General features: G+C 39.2%; 1 protein-coding gene and 2 long non-coding RNA genes across 14 annotated transcripts in view; all 3 read right to left on the reverse strand.

Annotated features, from left to right (window-relative positions):
- Positions 1–8,900, reverse strand: part of LOC147874999 (uncharacterized) — a 96,649-nt gene extending 87,749 nt beyond the window's left edge. Inside the window, exons 1-6 of one of the 4 annotated variants that reach the window (XR_015533595.1) lie at positions 8,848–8,900; positions 8,246–8,339; positions 7,867–8,015; positions 7,608–7,761; positions 3,029–3,426; positions 1,834–2,926 (exon numbers count right to left, since the gene is read on the reverse strand). This is a non-coding gene — a long non-coding RNA (uncharacterized LOC147874999). Of the gene's footprint in view, positions 1–1,833; positions 2,927–3,028; positions 3,427–7,607; positions 7,762–7,866; positions 8,195–8,245; positions 8,340–8,847 lie in introns of those variants that run through there. The other 3 variants (XR_015533597.1, XR_015533596.1, XR_015533593.1) reach the window with 3 other exon arrangements.
- LOC147875001 (uncharacterized) lies at positions 3,748–5,270 on the reverse strand. The gene is made up of 2 exons (XR_015533599.1): positions 4,189–5,270; positions 3,748–3,889 (listed from the first exon to the last, which is right to left on the reverse strand). It is a non-coding gene; the product is annotated as an uncharacterized LOC147875001 (long non-coding RNA).
- Positions 8,901–11,277: 2,377 nt separating the features above from the next.
- Positions 11,278–18,781, reverse strand: part of hpo (serine/threonine-protein kinase hippo) — a 34,089-nt gene continuing 26,585 nt past the window's right edge. For 8 of the 9 annotated variants that reach the window (XM_087342652.1, XM_087342650.1, XM_087342648.1 and 5 more), the window contains 5 exons: positions 18,572–18,598; positions 17,092–17,308; positions 16,640–16,728; positions 15,871–16,230; positions 11,278–15,362 (listed from right to left, as the gene is read on the reverse strand). In XM_087342652.1, coding sequence (XP_087198778.1) covers positions 15,204–15,362; positions 15,871–16,230; positions 16,640–16,728; positions 17,092–17,308; positions 18,572–18,598 — 852 coding nt within the window. In that variant the 3' untranslated portion in view covers positions 11,278–15,203. The remainder of the gene's footprint in view (positions 15,363–15,870; positions 16,231–16,639; positions 16,729–17,091; positions 17,309–18,571; positions 18,599–18,781) is intronic. The other variant, XM_087342651.1, reaches the window with a different exon arrangement.

Here is an 18,781-nt window from a genome sequence, read left to right on the forward strand (position 1 = left end):
TGTCTTCAAATTACTGTCGTTACCGTGCTTATTAATAGAAATTAACTCGTGGTCGCTCTGTTAATAAAATCCGGTTCATCACCTTCACAGCCCAAGTTCGATTCTACGAATTAATATCGATTCCATTTTTTTCTAGAGCGATTTCCTTTCAACGACAGTCGTCCTCGGGGGACCTGTTTACCGACGTCCACATCACGACGAAAACTGAGCACGCAGAAACAGAACATTTTTACATCGCCAGATACTTACGTTTGTAAATAGTCACAAATTCGAGAGTTCTACAATATCCCTGAATGTTAAAAATTACGTCTGTCTGTAACCCGCTTAGTACGACGTAAGCCACTGACGATGACGCGTGAGGCATTCCCCCAGTCGACCTGTATTCACTGCCATTCTACAAACGCGACGCATAAGTAAGCCGTGTCTTGCACGACGTAAACCGCGTGTTTTCGGCGTCGAGTTCAACATACCTCATTAGTATCTGACACGATTCCCATAATTGTCCTCCTTCACTACATACTTGTCAAAAATTTTAAAATTAAACTATATTATAGACATAAATCTACAAATTATGTCTACCGATGTTCATTCCCATGTTCACAGCAGCTGTTCACATCCAATTTTATATTCCCTTCGGGTTTTCAGACTCAAAATCCGTATTCACTTGTAATTTCTAAGTCATCTCCGATTTTTACCACGATTAATATTTTATTTCGGGACAATCTGCAAGTCCGCGGTTCAACTACCGATAGCGGCAGAGATTCCTATCCCTTCACAATCAAGTTCGGTCCAATTCAATAATATACACAGAAGATACCGTGAATTTTTCCTTCGGGTAAACCGGCTGGAACGTGATGCTGTCCACGTATCTCCATCTAGCTAGCTGTTAAAGATGCATGTACCTAAACTTTCAATAACCCATACGCCTTCAAGCCGTACTACGTAATTAAACAGAGAAATTAGTCTAGCCCGTGTTAAGTTATAAGATGAGAAAAAACAAGATAAAGATAAAGAACGAGCAGATGAAGATTTGCAATTCGTTTTGCCTTCAAGGATGGAAATAAGGACTTCATTAGATAAAATCTCTCAACTACGGGATACTGGCAAAAACTAAGCTACAAACTACTACGACTACTGCAACATCGAAGAGATAAATGTCACCCACCAGCGATGAACTGGAGGTTTCTCAGATGACGTAGTCGCTGGACATGGCAATCGTCCGTTGTTTCTCGTGTCGTCTGTTACAAGTTCACTCACGTTTCAGAGCTACGCGCTACCTCCATTCACAAAGCAATGAGTAATTTGAGTTGACGTCTTTTTTTTTTTTTTTGGGGGGGGGGGGCTCTCTATAACTTCTGTATTATTTGATTTATAATATGAGCGACATTATTTGCAAATGACTTGACAATGCGAGCTTTCATAACTCTGAAAGAACAAGGGAATTAATAGAAAGTGTCGGATGCAAAGTTGTATTTTTACCACCAAACTCGCTAGATTTAAATCCAATTGAGAACTTTTGGTTTGCCATCAATGCACACTTTAATTTGCTAGTACGCTACTATATAATTAATAATTATAATGTAACAAGTCATGGAAATTTTAGCTGCTGTTAAAATCTGATCTCATTGAAAGTCAACTCATGTGCGAAAATTTAAAGACGAAATAGTGACATATGTCGTTCTTCTACCTGTTATAAAGGGAGATGGAAACAAAGGTATACAAGCATGTGTTACAGTTTTCGTTGTTTCTACAATCGGAAAAAATAAAAGTACAAGTAAATTATTTATTTATTTATTAAATAATATCTTGAACATATAACAATCTGAAAACTTCATTTAAAATCTCAGCGTCGGTTGTTTCACTTATTTCGGCTTCCAAAAGCCTGTATTATTTTATTCACACTTTATTTGCATGTGATTTCGTTGTCCACTACGTCTCGTCCCTAATTTCAGTGTCAATTTCCCATCAATCCACACTTTAATGTCCTATGACTGATACCTACGATACTATAAAATTTCAATCATTTCTCAATTACTTTCACTGAATGAACTTTGTCTACGTCAGAGGTGGTCGAATTTGGACTGTACGTCTGTCCTGCAATATGATTGTAATCTAAGGGCAAAGCTATGTAAATAAACAACGATAATGTAGTTTTCAGCCCCATGAAATTTTCCAAATTGAAAATCTTCCCCGCTTTATAGTTTGTGTTAGCAGACGCTTAAGTCACCTCAAAATTACTTAACTTGAAAAGCTAACCGTTACTCAGATCATCAAAACAGAAAATCCCCACTTTTCAAAATCCGGAAATCTTCTACGTGAATTTCCGAAGCCCACCACTGCAACTTAACGCATGGTCTGTGACCTCACACCCTCAACATTTCTAATATTGTGGGCAAACTAACTGCGTCTTTGCTGGATTCCGCTGATACTCCGTTGCAGCGCAGCGGCTGGACTGCAGGGTCGATGATGTTGTTAGTGGTTAAGAATGCATGCAGCTACAACTCTACTCTAACCCGTCTATCCTCTGAGGGTAGGAAGAAGGCGAAAACGAAGAAAAGAAAGAAGAAAAAGAGTAAATAGAAAGAATCTGAATTCATTTTGCTCAAAGGATGGAACATTGGAATGAGTTTAACCTCTGCACCCCAGACGTTAGTCGTGTGTTAATTTAAAATTAAAGTAATTCGTTTCACTCACCAGCAAAGATGGCAGAAACGAAATATGCCGGAGAGATGACCGCCGACGTAAAGTTGTCAATAAAACACGACAAGAGTGCGGCGTCCGGGTGGAAGCGACTGCGGAACTCCGGGTTCCCCGGAGCATGTAGACGCAACAGGACACAACCGCGCGGGTGAAAATGCCATGAAGATCCTCCTCTGAGTTTCGGAACCACGAAGATTCACTTGCTAGTGGAAAACCTGCCTTTCCCCTGAAACCAGACAATGTCCCATATAATGACAAGAATTTATATGTAGGGTCTGAAGCTCCATATTATTCATATTAATGGAATATAATTTCTCATTGTACTCACACGAGTCCATTTTCGGCGTCTCGTGTTGAATGACGATTATCCTGACCGCCGCGGAAACCTTAATTAAATGTCACGTGGTTGTTACTGCTGACCTAGAAGCTGACGAAGCATCTCCTTCTTTCAGACCATTTTGAATTGCAAAAAGAGTCAGACCAATGATTTCAAAAGACTAGGGCGCTCCAAAGTATGTTTCACGCATTACACAGCCGATATTTACGGGCACTGAAATTGAACTGATGGGCAGTATCGGAAGGTAATTGAAAATAGTAGTCCATGAGTTTCGAACTCAGTACTGCCACATCATATCACGCAGCTCCTGTTGGATGATGTAAGTAGCGTCTGGAAGTACTGGATACACCACCTGGCAGTACATGACGGCTGCAGGATACAAGCATATTCTGGAAAACAAGTAAATATATATATATATCATTGTCACTGGTTTTTAAAATCGTGTTAATTTTCCAAAATCCCAGATGCAAAAATAAAAGAGCTCCCAATATCCCTCAGTAAACATTAGTGTTGGTAGTAATAAATTACTCGATTCTATACTGAAACATCAATCTGGAGTCAAGCACGTTGGTTCTGAGATCTCTGGCACACGATGAGTGCGAGATATTAGAATAATTGAAATATAACACAAGGATTTGATTTTTTGGACATCCAGAAGTATATATTTTAATTCTTCCAGGATTTGGAATAATCTCCCATATCATCTGCCATGAAAGAGGAAAAAAAGAAGCTTTCGGAAACCTAGGAATAATTTTTGCCAGTATATTCTCATAAGTCTTTGAGCTCAAAATTAGCAGCTTTTCGATGCACCAGCTACAAAACCACACGGTCCCTGACGGCTACTGTTGAAACCTGCAAGTGGATGCAAGGACATGGACATTAAGATGATGACCTTGAAAACCATAAAATGAGGATAGACAAATATAAAGAAGTTCGGTTTAATCTACGTGTTACATTTCCAACACCCAAGGTGCTCGAATGAACCGGCTTCCAGAATCCTGGAGTGAGATTTGGTAAAATATTGTATAATTCGATAGTTAAAGAGTAAACTGGCATTTATTATGTTGGCAATGAGAGTTCTGGATGAAAGTGGGTGGAAAAATTCCAGAACAAATGATGTATAGCAGAAAATAATATCTCAGCATACTCACATAAATTTCGAGTTCAATGCCGGAACATAATTTCAGGCATGACGTCTGCATCTTCTAGATTGTCCATGGCGGCTTTAAATTAAACCGGCAACACGATACAAAAGCACATTTATATTAAGATGATATTTCGGGAAAGCTAAATAAGAAAGGGAACTCGGATATAAGCTCTTGTTACATTCTCAAGACACCACATTTGAATATAAATCACGTTCCAAAATATTGCAACGATCTTCAGTGCAGATCGTAATAAAACATTCAAATCAATATATAAACTGCAAGCTGACATGTAGTATTTTGGTTCTGAGAGTCTCCCTTGGTCCCTTTTGGCAGAAGGTCGCAAGTGCACGGATGTAAATATGGATTTTGGCGCCATGTGGACTCCTACGTAGATGCCAGCGTCCTGGTAAAATACTCTTTCCATCTCAGATTTGAGAGTTTTACGGCGATGAGGATAATTATGTTCTTATAAGCTTTGGTGACGTGTAGACTTGTTGCTAAATTCCAAAGTTTCTCAGAAACAAACTCTATCAGAATTCAGGACTGAAGATGTGAGAATCGACACATTATCTTTCTGGGAAACGTTGGTGTCATCGACGATCTCACGTGACCATGCCTCAAAGCAAATACAATCCTTCTCCTTGGTCAATGCTGTTTAAGAAAATAATATTATTTTCGGAATTATACGAAATCCATTAATACACTTTGCGGTTTTAAAATTAGATTTACTGAAAATTGAAGTACATGGTAGATTTAATTGTTATTCAGCGTTGAACGTTTATCAAAACTTATTTTAACGTGGCAATGTACTGCTATTCATTTCATAGGACGTCATTCAACAGTTTATTAACATTAATTACGATGATAGCAAACCAAATTTAAACATAACAGTGTGTTGTTCATTAATATTTACAACTTTTATTTATCAGACTAGAAGACAAAAGATTCTAAATTCATGGTCAACGTTATTTTGATTAGAACATACAAACAGCTTGGTTGAAAGTTATCTCCTAAACACAACACACTCTTTTCTGAAATGCTAGACTAATTATAGAAAAAGCACTCATTAAAAGCAGCTTCGGGGGGGGGGGGGGGATGCGGGTATTATCTGTCCCGACACTACGCATCGGCCTCGCAAGATAGAAATTTGTGCCTTACATCTTCAATCTGCGCGTAAATTGATATCTCCTGTTCTCACTGTGGTGATTGTGATGATTAAGTTTACCGACGTTTAGGAAGTGATATTGCTACCTCCATCGTAGCAGCGATGATGGTGGGCCCTTATGATGACGCAACATCACAAAAGACATTCATAAAACATTTTTCGGTTATGATTATTTGCTCCCAAGCGATTTTGGACCTTACGGGATAACATTTATAAATAACCGTTGCCATGGTAACGCTGCTAAGAGATGTTGGGTCTAATCGGATAATTCTTATGATTATTATTGTTTACTACTTTACATTTTTGCCGTCATTCTTAGCGAGCAATTTATTAGTCTTAAAATTTTGTCCGTTATACACCATAAAATGGCAGGATTCTTCTAAAAGATGAACTTGAAATTACATTGAATAAAGCGATAGCTGTCTACATTTAATGTGTCTTAAAATATGCTTCAGAATACTAAAAACCACGAGAAAGATCTCTAACGATAGTCTGTCGACGGGGAGAGATTCGAACCCGAAACCTATCGAGTAGGACAACTCAATATTTATTTCTTGTATGTTTACTTACCCAACACTCCTGATCTGTGGAACTAACCCTGACCGATCATTAAACAGACCACGTGCGCGATGAGGGACCATACATCAAAGGAAGACAGTGATTTCTATCTACACCAAGACATTCCAACAGCACCAGGTTCTAGCCAGTGTGCTCAACGGTTTAACGGGTACGGGGTTACTGCGACCTGCTGTAAACATCTGACCAGTAACGAAGTATTACGGAACAGAGAATGACGTCCACACGTTCATAATCCCATGCTCTGGCAAAAACAGATACGGGTGTAATTTTTCAATATTCGATTTAAAAGAAATTGGATAATAATCATTTTATGCGGAAAAGTTTACAAAGATATGAGAGACTCAAACAAGGAACAGAAATATGATTAGTCCGTGAAACATTAAACAAGAATAATCTCTTTTAAAATTGACATATTGCAGAGGATATAGAGTCTGGATGTAATGACTCGTGCGACTGTGCCATAAGGCGGCCTCATACGACCCGGATTTAAAGAAATCAGATATTATTCGTTCAAATATCATGTGGAGTAACAAATATTTCCGAGGAACATATTTCTTCCATCCTCAGGGCTAAAGATTGACGAGCATTAATGTTACATTCTACAACATTAGGTGTAACTGGGAGGATAATATTAAAATTGTTCTTACGGAAATACTTTTCAAGGTTGCTAAATGGATTAATATGGCTCAGGAAAGACACCAGTGACGGGATTTTGTCAACACTACGCTCAACTTTCCATTCAAGGCGGATAATTCGCAAGACTACCTTTGATGGTCATATCGATAGCAAAGCATGTAAAATTTAAAAAAAAAAGTTGTACGGCATCTGGTGTCATTTCAATAAAATAAATTCTTTCTAAAATAATTAATAATGCCATACACGCATACGATAAAAATAGAAAATAAAGTCTCACTGATTATTACAGAAATTTGGACAGGAATCTTCATACTCATCGCCCTGATGATGGAGGCAGTATGACCTCTGAAACGTTGGTAAACATCTACCAGACTACACAGCGCAACAACCCAGAAGACAGAAATCTTCATACTCATCGCCCTGATGACGGAGGCAGTATGACCTCTGAAACGTTGGTTAACATCGACCAGACTACACAGCGCAATAACCCAGAAGACAGAGAGAACCTCAAGTCTTACACCACAGCATTTCCTTACGAAATTTATCCAACAGAAATGAAGTAAAGACGACCAGTCAGTTTTTAAAATTTCTGTGTCTATACACGAAGAGAAAGGCTTTGACCAGTTAAACGACTGTCAGCTACACGATGACTGCCGTGTATGTTTACAACAAGAGACGGAAGAAATTGGTCTCATACCGCAAGTGTGCGTGTCTATCACCGGACACGCAACGTCTCTGTGATTGTCTGCATTTTCTCCTTTTCCAATCTTTCCCATCAACAATTCTCAAATGATCTGTAACTTTTCCTTTCTGTTTCCAACTCATGAAAGAACTCGATTCCTTACCGTACGTAGGAGTTTCAAACATTCTTTGATTTTGACGATATCGGTACCTTCGCGAAATCCCATCCATGCAGACCAGGCTTTACTCAGACACTACATTACCGTCGAGACATACTAATTTCTAATTTCCCACAGAACACTATCTACGATAGTCATTATAATTTTTAATCAACCTTGAAATAATACATCACCGTACTCACCCGAGTCCATCGCTCACTGGTGCCTCATCGTTTCAGACGTCACAGAGCAGCGTCCAGGAGCGAGACGTGGAAAAATCTTCAGAGGGTTCACGACGGCGATGAAGAATGATGACATCATAATCACCGTGAATGTGAAGAGGGCTCCGCCAATTACCTCAAAGCAGACATAATGACAAGAATTTATAATTACGTCGCTTCTGTATGTACGGTCTGAAACTCGATCAGTGGGCATTATCTGACAATTTCTCATTGTACTCACCGGAGTCCTTAGTTCGCTGCTGCTGTAATATAATTTTCGGGTTGTCGTGTTGCACGGCGTAAGCGACCTCACGATGTAAGCGGCCGTCATCCTCACCGCTCCGTAAACCTCAAGTCTTGAACGAGCGTCACGTGGTTGTTACCACTGACCTAGAAGGAGACGGAATGCGTGGGCAGTATCACAGAACAATCAAAACGTAAAATAAAATAATATCTCAGAATACTTAGTTCAGTGTTGCAACGTCATTTCGGCCATCTTGTCTTGTGTCACGTAAGCCAAGTCACGTTGTATCGGTAACAGCACGCAATATAAGTTTTTTTTCCTCAACGTACTTTAAGAACTCTCTACTTCAGAGGACGGAATATTTCATGCAAATCACCTTGAATGACTTAAGTAGGCTCGCGTTGTACAGGACGTAGCACCCGAGGACCCACAACAGGACACACGCACTCTCGCATGTGCGTGTCACAGTCCTAGAGAAAAATATATAGACGATCTTTTACCACTCCGCGACGTAATTCACCTGTAAAGCCGCCCGACACAAATGCCTATAAATCAGGGTCGTTATCTATCCGACCAGGTTAAATCTGTATTCATTATGATAAGGTCAAATCCAGGAGTCAATCATAATCAATATTACAATTTTCATCGATTTCTGATTGCATTACACGTTCGGCGAGTAGGAAAAGAGGTGGAAATCCACACAATAAGAATTTATTATTATTTTCGCTTCAGATTCCAGGATTACATTTTCAATGGTGCAAGGGTTTAAGTCGAATAAAATCTAACTCAACGATTTTTGCAATTTCTAGAGAAAATCGGTTAGTATTTTAACTATCACGAAATCCCCTGCATTCTTTAGAGCTTCGTAATACCACCACGAAAGCTTCAACAGCTCTTTGACTGTCGAATAGATCGAGAATTCAACCAAACACAAGCTGAGACGTAATATCAAAATGGCCGACTGAAGCCCCAACTTACTTAATGACTGCATACATACGCGCTGTACCGGAGCAGGAGACAGACAACCGGAAAAGCTCAACTTGTCCGGAGAAACAAGTTTCGCGGAGCATGCCGGGAAAGGCAAAGATGAAAAACTCATCAAACGCGCGTCGGCAGAGATAACTAAGGGCAGATAAAATTATACGTCCAGTAATACAACACTAAAAGCGAAAACTCAATGATTTAATCGAATGAAACCAAATCGCGGGACGGAGGGTCAGCCTCAGACTGTAAATGGTCGTAGAGAATAAAACGAAGCTCAAAAGACGTAAAATAAACGGCAGCGTCCTCTGTGCGGGAACATCGGGACCCACCAAAAGCGCCATCCCGCACAGAGGGCGCGAGTTATCATTTTGCTTTAAGAGGTTTGTTTTAATTTCCTACGACCACTCAGCGGCTGGGGTTGAGCCCCCCTTTCCGTATTATTCGATGTCAATTACTGCGCGTTCGCTGCTGGTACTATTTTCGAATTTTGAGTGCTCCTTTTAATATACTTAATCTTATTATGTTCTTGCTATATCCTGTAGACAAGATCTGCTGTCACGTGGGTTAGTCGAAAGAGTTGGACGACTTGCCTCGTCCACAAGGTCCTGTTTTCTGTAGCGTGCGAGCTTAAAGCCAACGAGTTCGACTCGGGCGGTTCGTTGTCCGGAGCAGCGTCCGCGCCTCCGCTCGCTCAAGGAACGGCCTGGGCATCCACCTCCCTTCGCGGGGAGGCGGCCCTGGGCTTGGGCGGCCCTGGGAGGATAATATTAAAATAGGTTGGAGTAGTTCGGGGGGGGGGGGGCGGTCCTGGGTAGGGATGGCCCTAGGGGGATCATGGGGGTTGGCACAAAGAAGGGCATAGCCCTGGGGAGAGATGTGTCCCTGGCCCTAGGTTGGCTGGCCTTGGGTATGCTGGCACTGGCTGTGGTGTTTCTCCCTGGGGAGGCTGAGCCTAGGGGGTTCGTTCGAACCTGGAGTCAGGCGCCCGGACCTCCATAGACTTTGCCACATAGCCATTATAATAGCCTTGAAAGGAAGCTGCTATGTAGATATTATATGGTCCAGAATTGAGGCCACTAATCAGGGTGAGTCAAAAGTATGTTTACAAACTTTGTGTGCGTGTTAATGGATCAAACATAAGAAAAAATGTGGTCGCAAATGCTTCCTTTTTAAAATACGTAATAGCCAAAATAAGTTTTAATGTATGCATTTATTGCCAAGTATAAGGACAGGGAAGTTCAGGGTGCTCAAAGGTTGCTCCTCCATTCTCCACACATGTCAGAGCACGACGTGCACAAGACTGACGGATTCGTTCGTACACACCAGGGTTTCCTCGACTCATCTGACATGCATTCTGCACACGTTCCGATGACCTCTGTGGCCATGCTACTGGTCCACCGCATAAAATCCATCGCTGAAGGTACTGTTTTTTGTGATGATCTCGGACGCGACTGGAGAAGTGTGCTGGGGCTCCGTCGTGCATAAACCACATTCGTCTTCTTATATTCAGTGCTACATCCTCAACGAGACGTGAAGGAAGCGTGTGTGGACCAACAAGCACGTCACCAACAATTCCTGTCCAAACGTTAACTGAAAAATTTCTGATTTTTCAAAATTTTCGAAAAACCAAAAAACCATGCAAATTACCTGAGAAGCGCACAAAACCAAAATTTTTCCAAAAATTTTCAAAGTACGAATTTTTCAATTTTTTTTAGTTTTGTGCGCTTTTTGGACGATTTCCTGCATTTTTTGACTTTTCGATAATTTTGATAAAATTTTTGAAAAAATTAGAAATAGTTATAAATGTCGTGAAATGCGAAAATAACTAAAAAAAATCGAAAAAATTTTGAAGTCGGAATTTTACATAGACCTGTTTCGACGGTGAGGCACAGGAGTAGTCAAGGTTGATGCAAGCAGCAGGGATGTAGAAGGCCGAGTCCGGCAGACATCTCTGCAGGAGTTTTGAAAAAATGTTCAAAATCTTGAAAATTTTCGAAAACTCAAAAAATGCCTGTAATTGTATAAAAAGCGCATAAAACCAAGAATTTTCGAAATATTTGATAATTCGTTTTAAGTTGAAATTGTTCTATTTTTTTAGTTTTGTGCGCTTTTTGTACAATTTCCAGCATCTTATGTTTTTTCGAAAATTTTAAAAAAAATTGATTTTTTTTCTTCAAAAACTGCCCTACCCGATTACTGCCAGAACAGGTCTCAGACGTGTCGTTTCTGCAAATACCGAGACCGGCAGAGAGCTAGACGATATCCAGACACTCGATAGTACTTTGTGAATCTTAATGCAGTTTTCTGTGTAGCACCAAAACAATTTTCATGCTGTGGTACCAAAATAATTTTTCTTCCAATTGGTACAACAGATTCGTGTTAAATATGGTAGTGTCTTTCATTCCATGCAAAATAAATGCTACATTATACTGTCAAAACATTTTTATTAAAGCCCTTCTTCCTTCTTGTCCACATGAAGTATTGTGGCTGTTATCAGGAATACAAAATATATTTGTGATTACATCAACTTTACATCAGGTACCCATCATATATGAGTTTGTTGTAAATGTAAACTGTGCTGTAGTTCACTGAAACATAATATAAAATATTCTCTTTAGCAGCACTTTAAAGAAACAATATTATGCCTCCTTTTTTTTTGGGGAACCAGGAATCTGACCATCTCCTCACTGCGGTAAATTTTCCCTGACTGTTCCTCCCTCCATGCAGCCGAGTAACCGCGATCCAAACTTTGCGGTCTTATCGCGTTCCCTCAGTACTAATCTACGCCTACCCACATGCTCCTGCCATCCTAAAATTTGTATTTGTATAATCCATTTTCATCAAAATATTCTTTGCGTTACGGCATACCTGACACTACTTTAAATGAAGTCATTTTAGAATCCCTTGACATTTTAGATTTCTTTACAGACAGTTACAGTGGTTATATGCGATTCCTCACGTGGCAAACGGAAAACGATTCGCCACTGGGGGGAGCCATCACGCTTCTTACTAATGTACGGTTCAAATGGTTAAATGCAACTAAGAATATATGGACATTATGCAGAGAGCTTATAACATTTCAATTTCTATCCCTCTCCTACCCTTACTCAAAAGATTGAAACCTCTATCGTTTCACACACACGAAAGTTTAACGTTACGTTAGAACAGTGTGGGAACTGAAACCAATAAGTGAAGAGAACGCTGTAGCAACGCAAATTTCAACATATTTCACTAGGAGACAGGAACGAAATTCGAATGTCTAAGATACCGAAGACCACGAACAAAAGTGCTTTCGAGTATTTAGGCTGGAAGAGGGTTAAGAATTTTCGATTAAACTTTGTCAAAGTTTAGGAAATTTTTAATTTTACAAACAATACTTCAAACTTAATTCAAGCGCGCAAATAACAGAAATAACACGCTGCATAAATTCATTACACTACGATTTATCAGTCGCACTCAGTACGAAGGGCTTAAGTTAATACAAGTTATATCTGACTTAAGGCTTTAATAATGAGCACAAAATGTATGAGTTTAAATTGCATAAAATTTAATGTCACATGTGGGCTGTGAAGTAACATTCAATACATTACAGATCTTGGTAGTAGGAGGAGGTGAATGCTCAGCTACACACTGCAGCCAGTTTTTCCAAAGGGAAAAGCTTTGGGAATAAATTCAGTACGAGGCGGGTGGGCCTGACAGCTGGAAATATCGTCGTGGACCGCGAGTACATACGACACCAGATGCTCCTCGCACCACCCTTTTACAATGTTTGTCGGCGTTAAATTCATAATTTGTATTCCCGATATGCATGAATAAATATTATATTATTGTACATAACGTGACTAGTACAAAGAAAGAAAGCTTGACTTAAAATTATTTGAGAGTAAAAGGTTAAAAATGTGAAACCACATGTGTATTGTTAAATTCAGTTCAGTAAGTAACTCTTAAAAATATAATTCCATTTAAGATTCTGCTGCAAGGAACATTAAATCAACGTGCGACACGTTAAATTTTCATATTTACACGGTGTTGCCAACATTATACGGTATGATTCAATGCTACTTGCAATACTCTGATTGACGACTACAGTACGTGTTATGTGAGATGATGTACCACATTTGCTCATGTAATGAAAATAAATTTTACTAAACTTTACAACCTTTAATCCTATCGTGCCAGTGATGTTTCATGCCTTTATCCAAATGGCTCAATGGACGAGGCACCTCCTATTCTCCCTCTTCTATATTTTACTTAAAGACTATGATGGAGTAAGTCTTAAAAAAACAAAATCTTTAGAATTTTAATGTTAAAGTTAGTCAACTGCCCTAAAATGAAAACAGAAAATGTTCCAAGCTCTCAAGTGTTGCATATACAGATTCTCGCATGAAGATAAAGGAAATGTTATACTTGTTTTATTACTTGTATCAATTTCCCAATAACTTAATAAAGAAAAGGATATGAAACATGAAAACTCATAATTATACTGTTTTAATAAACACAAATAAAACAAAACAAAAATGGCTAAGCCACTAATCAACAACACACTGTTGTTGTTCAACCCTACGCTACATGATAATCAATTTTACATACATCTTCATGTATTACCTGTAAGGTTTATTAACGGTGTTGTGAATAGCTTAGATTATATCTTCACTACCAGGTAAGGAGGCAAGGAGGTAAGATGTATATAATTTGTAATGCCAAGACCTATACTAACTCCCCCCTCCCCAACACCTCCATGGCATGTAGCACAACAGCTTTATTTTAAAACATTTCTGACCAAGTGCAAAAGATAGTGTCAGATGACAGAATTAGTGAAAAATGAGCTGGAAGGGATGTGAAAGAAAGCAAATCTGGCAAGTTCTCACATTTGGCTGGATGGACCAAGGAAAACCATGAGAAACCTCAGTTAAGCGGCCCATCCGCGTACGAGTCCGGCTCGGATCGGGTTCCATTCAGCCAAACTCGTTCGTGGGTGGGGTGTCACGAGCCGAGTCTGCTACGCACGTGTGGTGAAATATGCCAAGCTCGCCGAGCCAGACTCGTACGCGGATGGGCCGCTTTAGGGTAATGATCTCTGGGCAGAAAGGCAGATGATGAGGTCTCATAAAAAACATATTTTTCTTTTTGAGGTTAATTTAGGCTTTGATAAACAGGTAATGTGATTCACATTTCAACCAAACATACTCACCTATAAAAATGCAAGATGGTAGGTTACATTCTGTCTTTGATTTATATATTGTTTAAAGATTCTGTATCAATTGAAGAGCACATTTAGTGTTTACCAACTTACAAGATAAAATTGAAAGGAAAAGGAAATGTGACACATATTAAGGTACTATACCAGAATTTGTATGGAGTAACTGAGGAAAGTCACAGACAGCCGTATATTTTGTCTGGGTCAAAACTTTTACGGCAAATACGGACAAGAATAAATTATATGGGCATTCGTCTACTTTTTTTAGAGAAACGCTTTCCTAAGTCTGTTTCGATAGTCAAAGTGAGTAGCTACAGAACCCTCCTTCCTCCCACCAGGGAAACAATTTACGAAACACAAAGTAGACATTCAGCTGCTCTGGGATGGGCCAGGTGAATTGCATGTATGGATTAAGATAAAGGTTTAACTGATTTTACCCTTCATGAGTCATGCATCATAGCCTATGTGTGGTCCAGCTGGCCATATGATGTAGTACGATACCACTACAATGCTAAATCCCGGAGTTAAAGTCAAGCCACCAGTCCCACAGTACGATTCAAATCCCACATTCACATAAAATAAAAGGTTAATTACGCTGTTTGATTGCAAAGGTTTAGGAGTGGTATCAGCATTCATTATCATCTTCCAATTTCATTTTATGCAAAAACTTGCTCATTAATTAAAGATTTCGAAGGTGGCACAGTGGTGGTGACCTAGATCAAGGTACTATACTAGAATTTTCCTGAAGAGGCTGAGTAAAAGCACAAAAACTACAGCCATGACAGCCAGTAATACAGTTAATGTACAAAATGTAGTAATGCTTGATTTTTGAAGACCTTAGAACATGAATATTTAATATTTAAAATGTTTTGATCATAAACTACATACAGGCATTACTTGAGCAAATACAGTATTGAATGGTGCTTGTTTGCCAGCCACCTCATCATATGTAGTATGTATTTACGCATTCTGTTAGGAAACTTCTTATTCCTAAATAGTAACTTATCTTAGGCTCCATTCTTGAAAGTCCTTAGAACATATCCTTGTAGCAGCAATGTGGTGGAAAGGCTGGCCTGAGACTGACACCGCATCTGGTCTGGCTCGTATGTCTGATGTGACGGCCACTGCCAGCCAAACACCTGCGTCTTCTCTCTCAGAAATTCTGTTGACGTTTCCGTTTCTGGTCCATGGCATCGAGGATAGGCTGACGCTTGGTTTGATATCGCCGGCGTAATTCATCAATCTCACGTTCCATCTCTGCATCTAGATTTGCCATCCTCTGTTGTAGCTCTTCATAACTTAGGAACTTCAGCTGCAAAAATTGCATTAAAATTTCAGTTCAAGTTTTAATAACTGGACAACTCATATAATAACAATTGCATCTCACTCAGCAATTTAGCTCAGAAGAAATTAAACTGACTTACATCAATATATATATATATATATATATATATATCAGACTACATGATGATACATGCCAGAAGACAGCCATATTCATACTTATCACTATAATAACCTCAAGTCTCATCTATATTTAGGTTTTCTCATTGTGTATTCTGGCAAGTTTCTCGTTACTTTACTTATTTCATAAGCCTTACAGTATCGTCAAGTGTTTCCCACAATCCATCCATGTATCTACTCATCAGCACAGGTACTGATAGAACCAACAGATCAAATCTGAGTTTCACTGACCAAAATTTTGTACGCATATCTCATCTCCCTCTCTACGCTACGTGTCCCTCTCGTCCCGTCCTCCTCATTTAGTCAACTTAATAAAACTATTTTATAACATTAGGAGAGAAGTACAAAATAACACTTACAAATTCAAAGTCACCATCAACAAAAGCTCTTTGAAATTTGGCCTGGTTCTCATGATGGTGCCTTGCTTGGAAGGGCTCAACTGTGGGAGGGTGATGGAGAGGACCTCCTCCCCCTGCGCCTGAGATCTGGTTCAACTGCCGCTGTAGATGATTCTGAAATCTCTGCCTCTCCTCTGCTGATAGCTGTGGTGACTGTTGAGATGATGGTGTTGTGGCTTTGTGCTGCTGAGGATGTACTGAGTTAGCATTGTGTTGTGAGGGTGACATGTTAGCATTTGGCGATGTGTTGGAGTGGGCATTAGTGGACACATCTCCACTTGAGAGTCTGTGGGAGGGTGAGACCTGAGGCTGGCCATTGCCCTGAACAGAAAAACAGAAATCACATAAGTTCATGGATTCTGTACCTTTGTCCCATCGTACTCGACACACAACATAACACCACGGCATTTGAATCCACACTGTAAGAATAATAATTTATAATTTTAGTAATAATCATAATTGTTTAGGAAACCACAAGTTTCTGGTCTGGGCCTGAAATAAAACCACAAAGGCAGATACACGGAATGGTCCTGTTCGACAAGATATTGGTCCAAGAGCTGACTCATAAAACAGCTGACTAGTAAGTAATTTAAAATCTAGCCAACAGAAAGCTTTGTCATTCACTTTTGTAACCTTTGCCAAATATGTTTTAAAATGAAGTTGCGTTAGTCACTATTCATCGCATAAAGCATATTTATAGCACATAACATTACACACTCAAGCCACTCACTTTAATGTTCTCAGCTTCTTTCTTGTCAAAGTGATCAAGAAACAACGGACGATATTTCTTCCCCGACTCTCCGGGACCTGTATCGTGCCCTGCAAATAAACAATAAAATACACAAGATAATGTAGGAATATATTTCTCTCAAATGCTCCAGTCTATATGATGAGACTAGCAACAATCACAAAATTAATAACTATCCATTTTTCTGCATGATTTCCACTAGCGCAAGTTCTGACTACATTAAATTTGTCAGATGCAATCTCAAATTTTCACACCATAACTGTGTTCGTAACCGTTTACATATAAAAATATTTCATAATCAATTCATAGGTTCATATATGATATACATGTACACAAAAGTTCACATGCCACACTCTTATCATCATCATCATCATCACTGAGCACAACTGAAATTATAGATATAACTGATGAACAATAAAACTGCTCTAACTTACTTTTCATTGTAGGTTCCTCTTCTGTATCACTGTTGATCACCATGGTTCCAAGATTAGACTGCAGCTCCAGCATAGTGCCAGCTTCACTATTGGCTACCAATGTACCAGTATCATTTGGAAGTACAGTACCATCAACAAGATCCCGTGATGGTACCAAAGTCCCTGAGTCCTGAGGATACTGCACCATAGTTTTATTGTTTAGGATGTCATCTTCATCCTACAACGCAAAATATCCCGCTCTAATATCAATGCACCCAATCCAGACGAAACACGCCTCGCAAAATGTAGAAGCAACTGCTGCACCTTCCACTTGATTATACTAGTCATCTAATCAATACTCCTACCACCATATTTGAGTACATCTTATGATTCATTCTTAGGTTCCATTAAAGACACCGTGTAAAGTTTATTTAATGACGATGTCAGAAGCTCAGACTATATGGCTTAAACTGATGATTAGTGAATAATTAATTGGAAAGAACATGGAAAGAAGTGGTCGTGATCGAATTTACGATGTCATCCCAAATTTGCCTTGAGAGACTGAAGAAAACCATAAAAACCTCAGTCCAGAGAACCCATCTTTAGGCTGAGACTTTAACCCAGGACCACCTTGATACAAAGCAGTAACCAGATATAACCTCAGAGTTTCACGGCATGGTATACTTGTAATTTTAAACATCTACAAATAAAATTTGTGATCTACATCCATGCAGAGTATCATGTGCTTAGTGCCAATGGTCCTTCAGTTGTTGCCATAAAATAACAGTTAAATACAGATTTCATGCACCTGCAAAGCTGTTTTACAATCTACAGAAACAAGGTCACAACAAAGTGGCATAGTTTTCAGAGATAATAACCAAATTTCAGGACTCTCTATATCAAGCAGCTCTCATGTCACTCATTCCTCAGAACTTTGCACGATAGCTGAGTTGATATTGTGGATGACAGGAAATTACAAAGTAGGAAACTGGAACTGCAATGCACGACATCTATACAAAGTTTCCTGATTTTGCACCTACTGGTTCAACAGTTATTTGGGAGGGGCAGATGAATGTATAGCCCCACACACACACACACACACATATACAGTAATCGACTGTAATCTTGAGACTTGCGAGGAATGCAGGAAGTCCGAAGCGTTAAAGGCAGACGCTGTCTTTCCTCCCTCACCCCGCAAGTCTCAAGGTTACAGTCGTGGACTATACACAGACATGATTACAGCATAATCTACCATTCCTTAGAGAGAGAGAGAGAGAAAAAACTAAAAAATAGATTCATAGAGATCAAGTTTTATGTATGTACTGTAAATAGGAAGACACGACTTTGTATTTCTACTCTGAAACAAGCAAAAACTATAAATAATGTATAATCAAAAATTGAACTCAATACTGGAACAATGAAAAAGTATGAAATTTCAGCAACATCAACAAGATGTATGAAGACATTAAAGTAACATGCATGCACGTCAGGCAACACTAACCTCACACAGTCTATTCCATGGTCTCCTCTGCAAAGAACCAAGATGAACATTATCAACCTTAATACAAATTCTATAACGTTTTTCAAAAATTCTGCAAAATAGGTAAAACGCCACTACTCAACACTATAATAATGACCTAACACTTCAGAAAAAGTTAAAATCACGTTGTATACTGCTAGCGTGTTTTGGCACGTGGAAAAGAAAGTTGTT

Source organism: Zootermopsis nevadensis, unplaced genomic scaffold, assembly GCF_977971745.1.
Source record: "Zootermopsis nevadensis isolate Lab colony 2312 unplaced genomic scaffold, Znev_1.0 Znev_ptg000003l, whole genome shotgun sequence".
Classification (NCBI taxonomy): Eukaryota; Metazoa; Arthropoda; class Insecta; order Blattodea; family Termopsidae; genus Zootermopsis; species Zootermopsis nevadensis.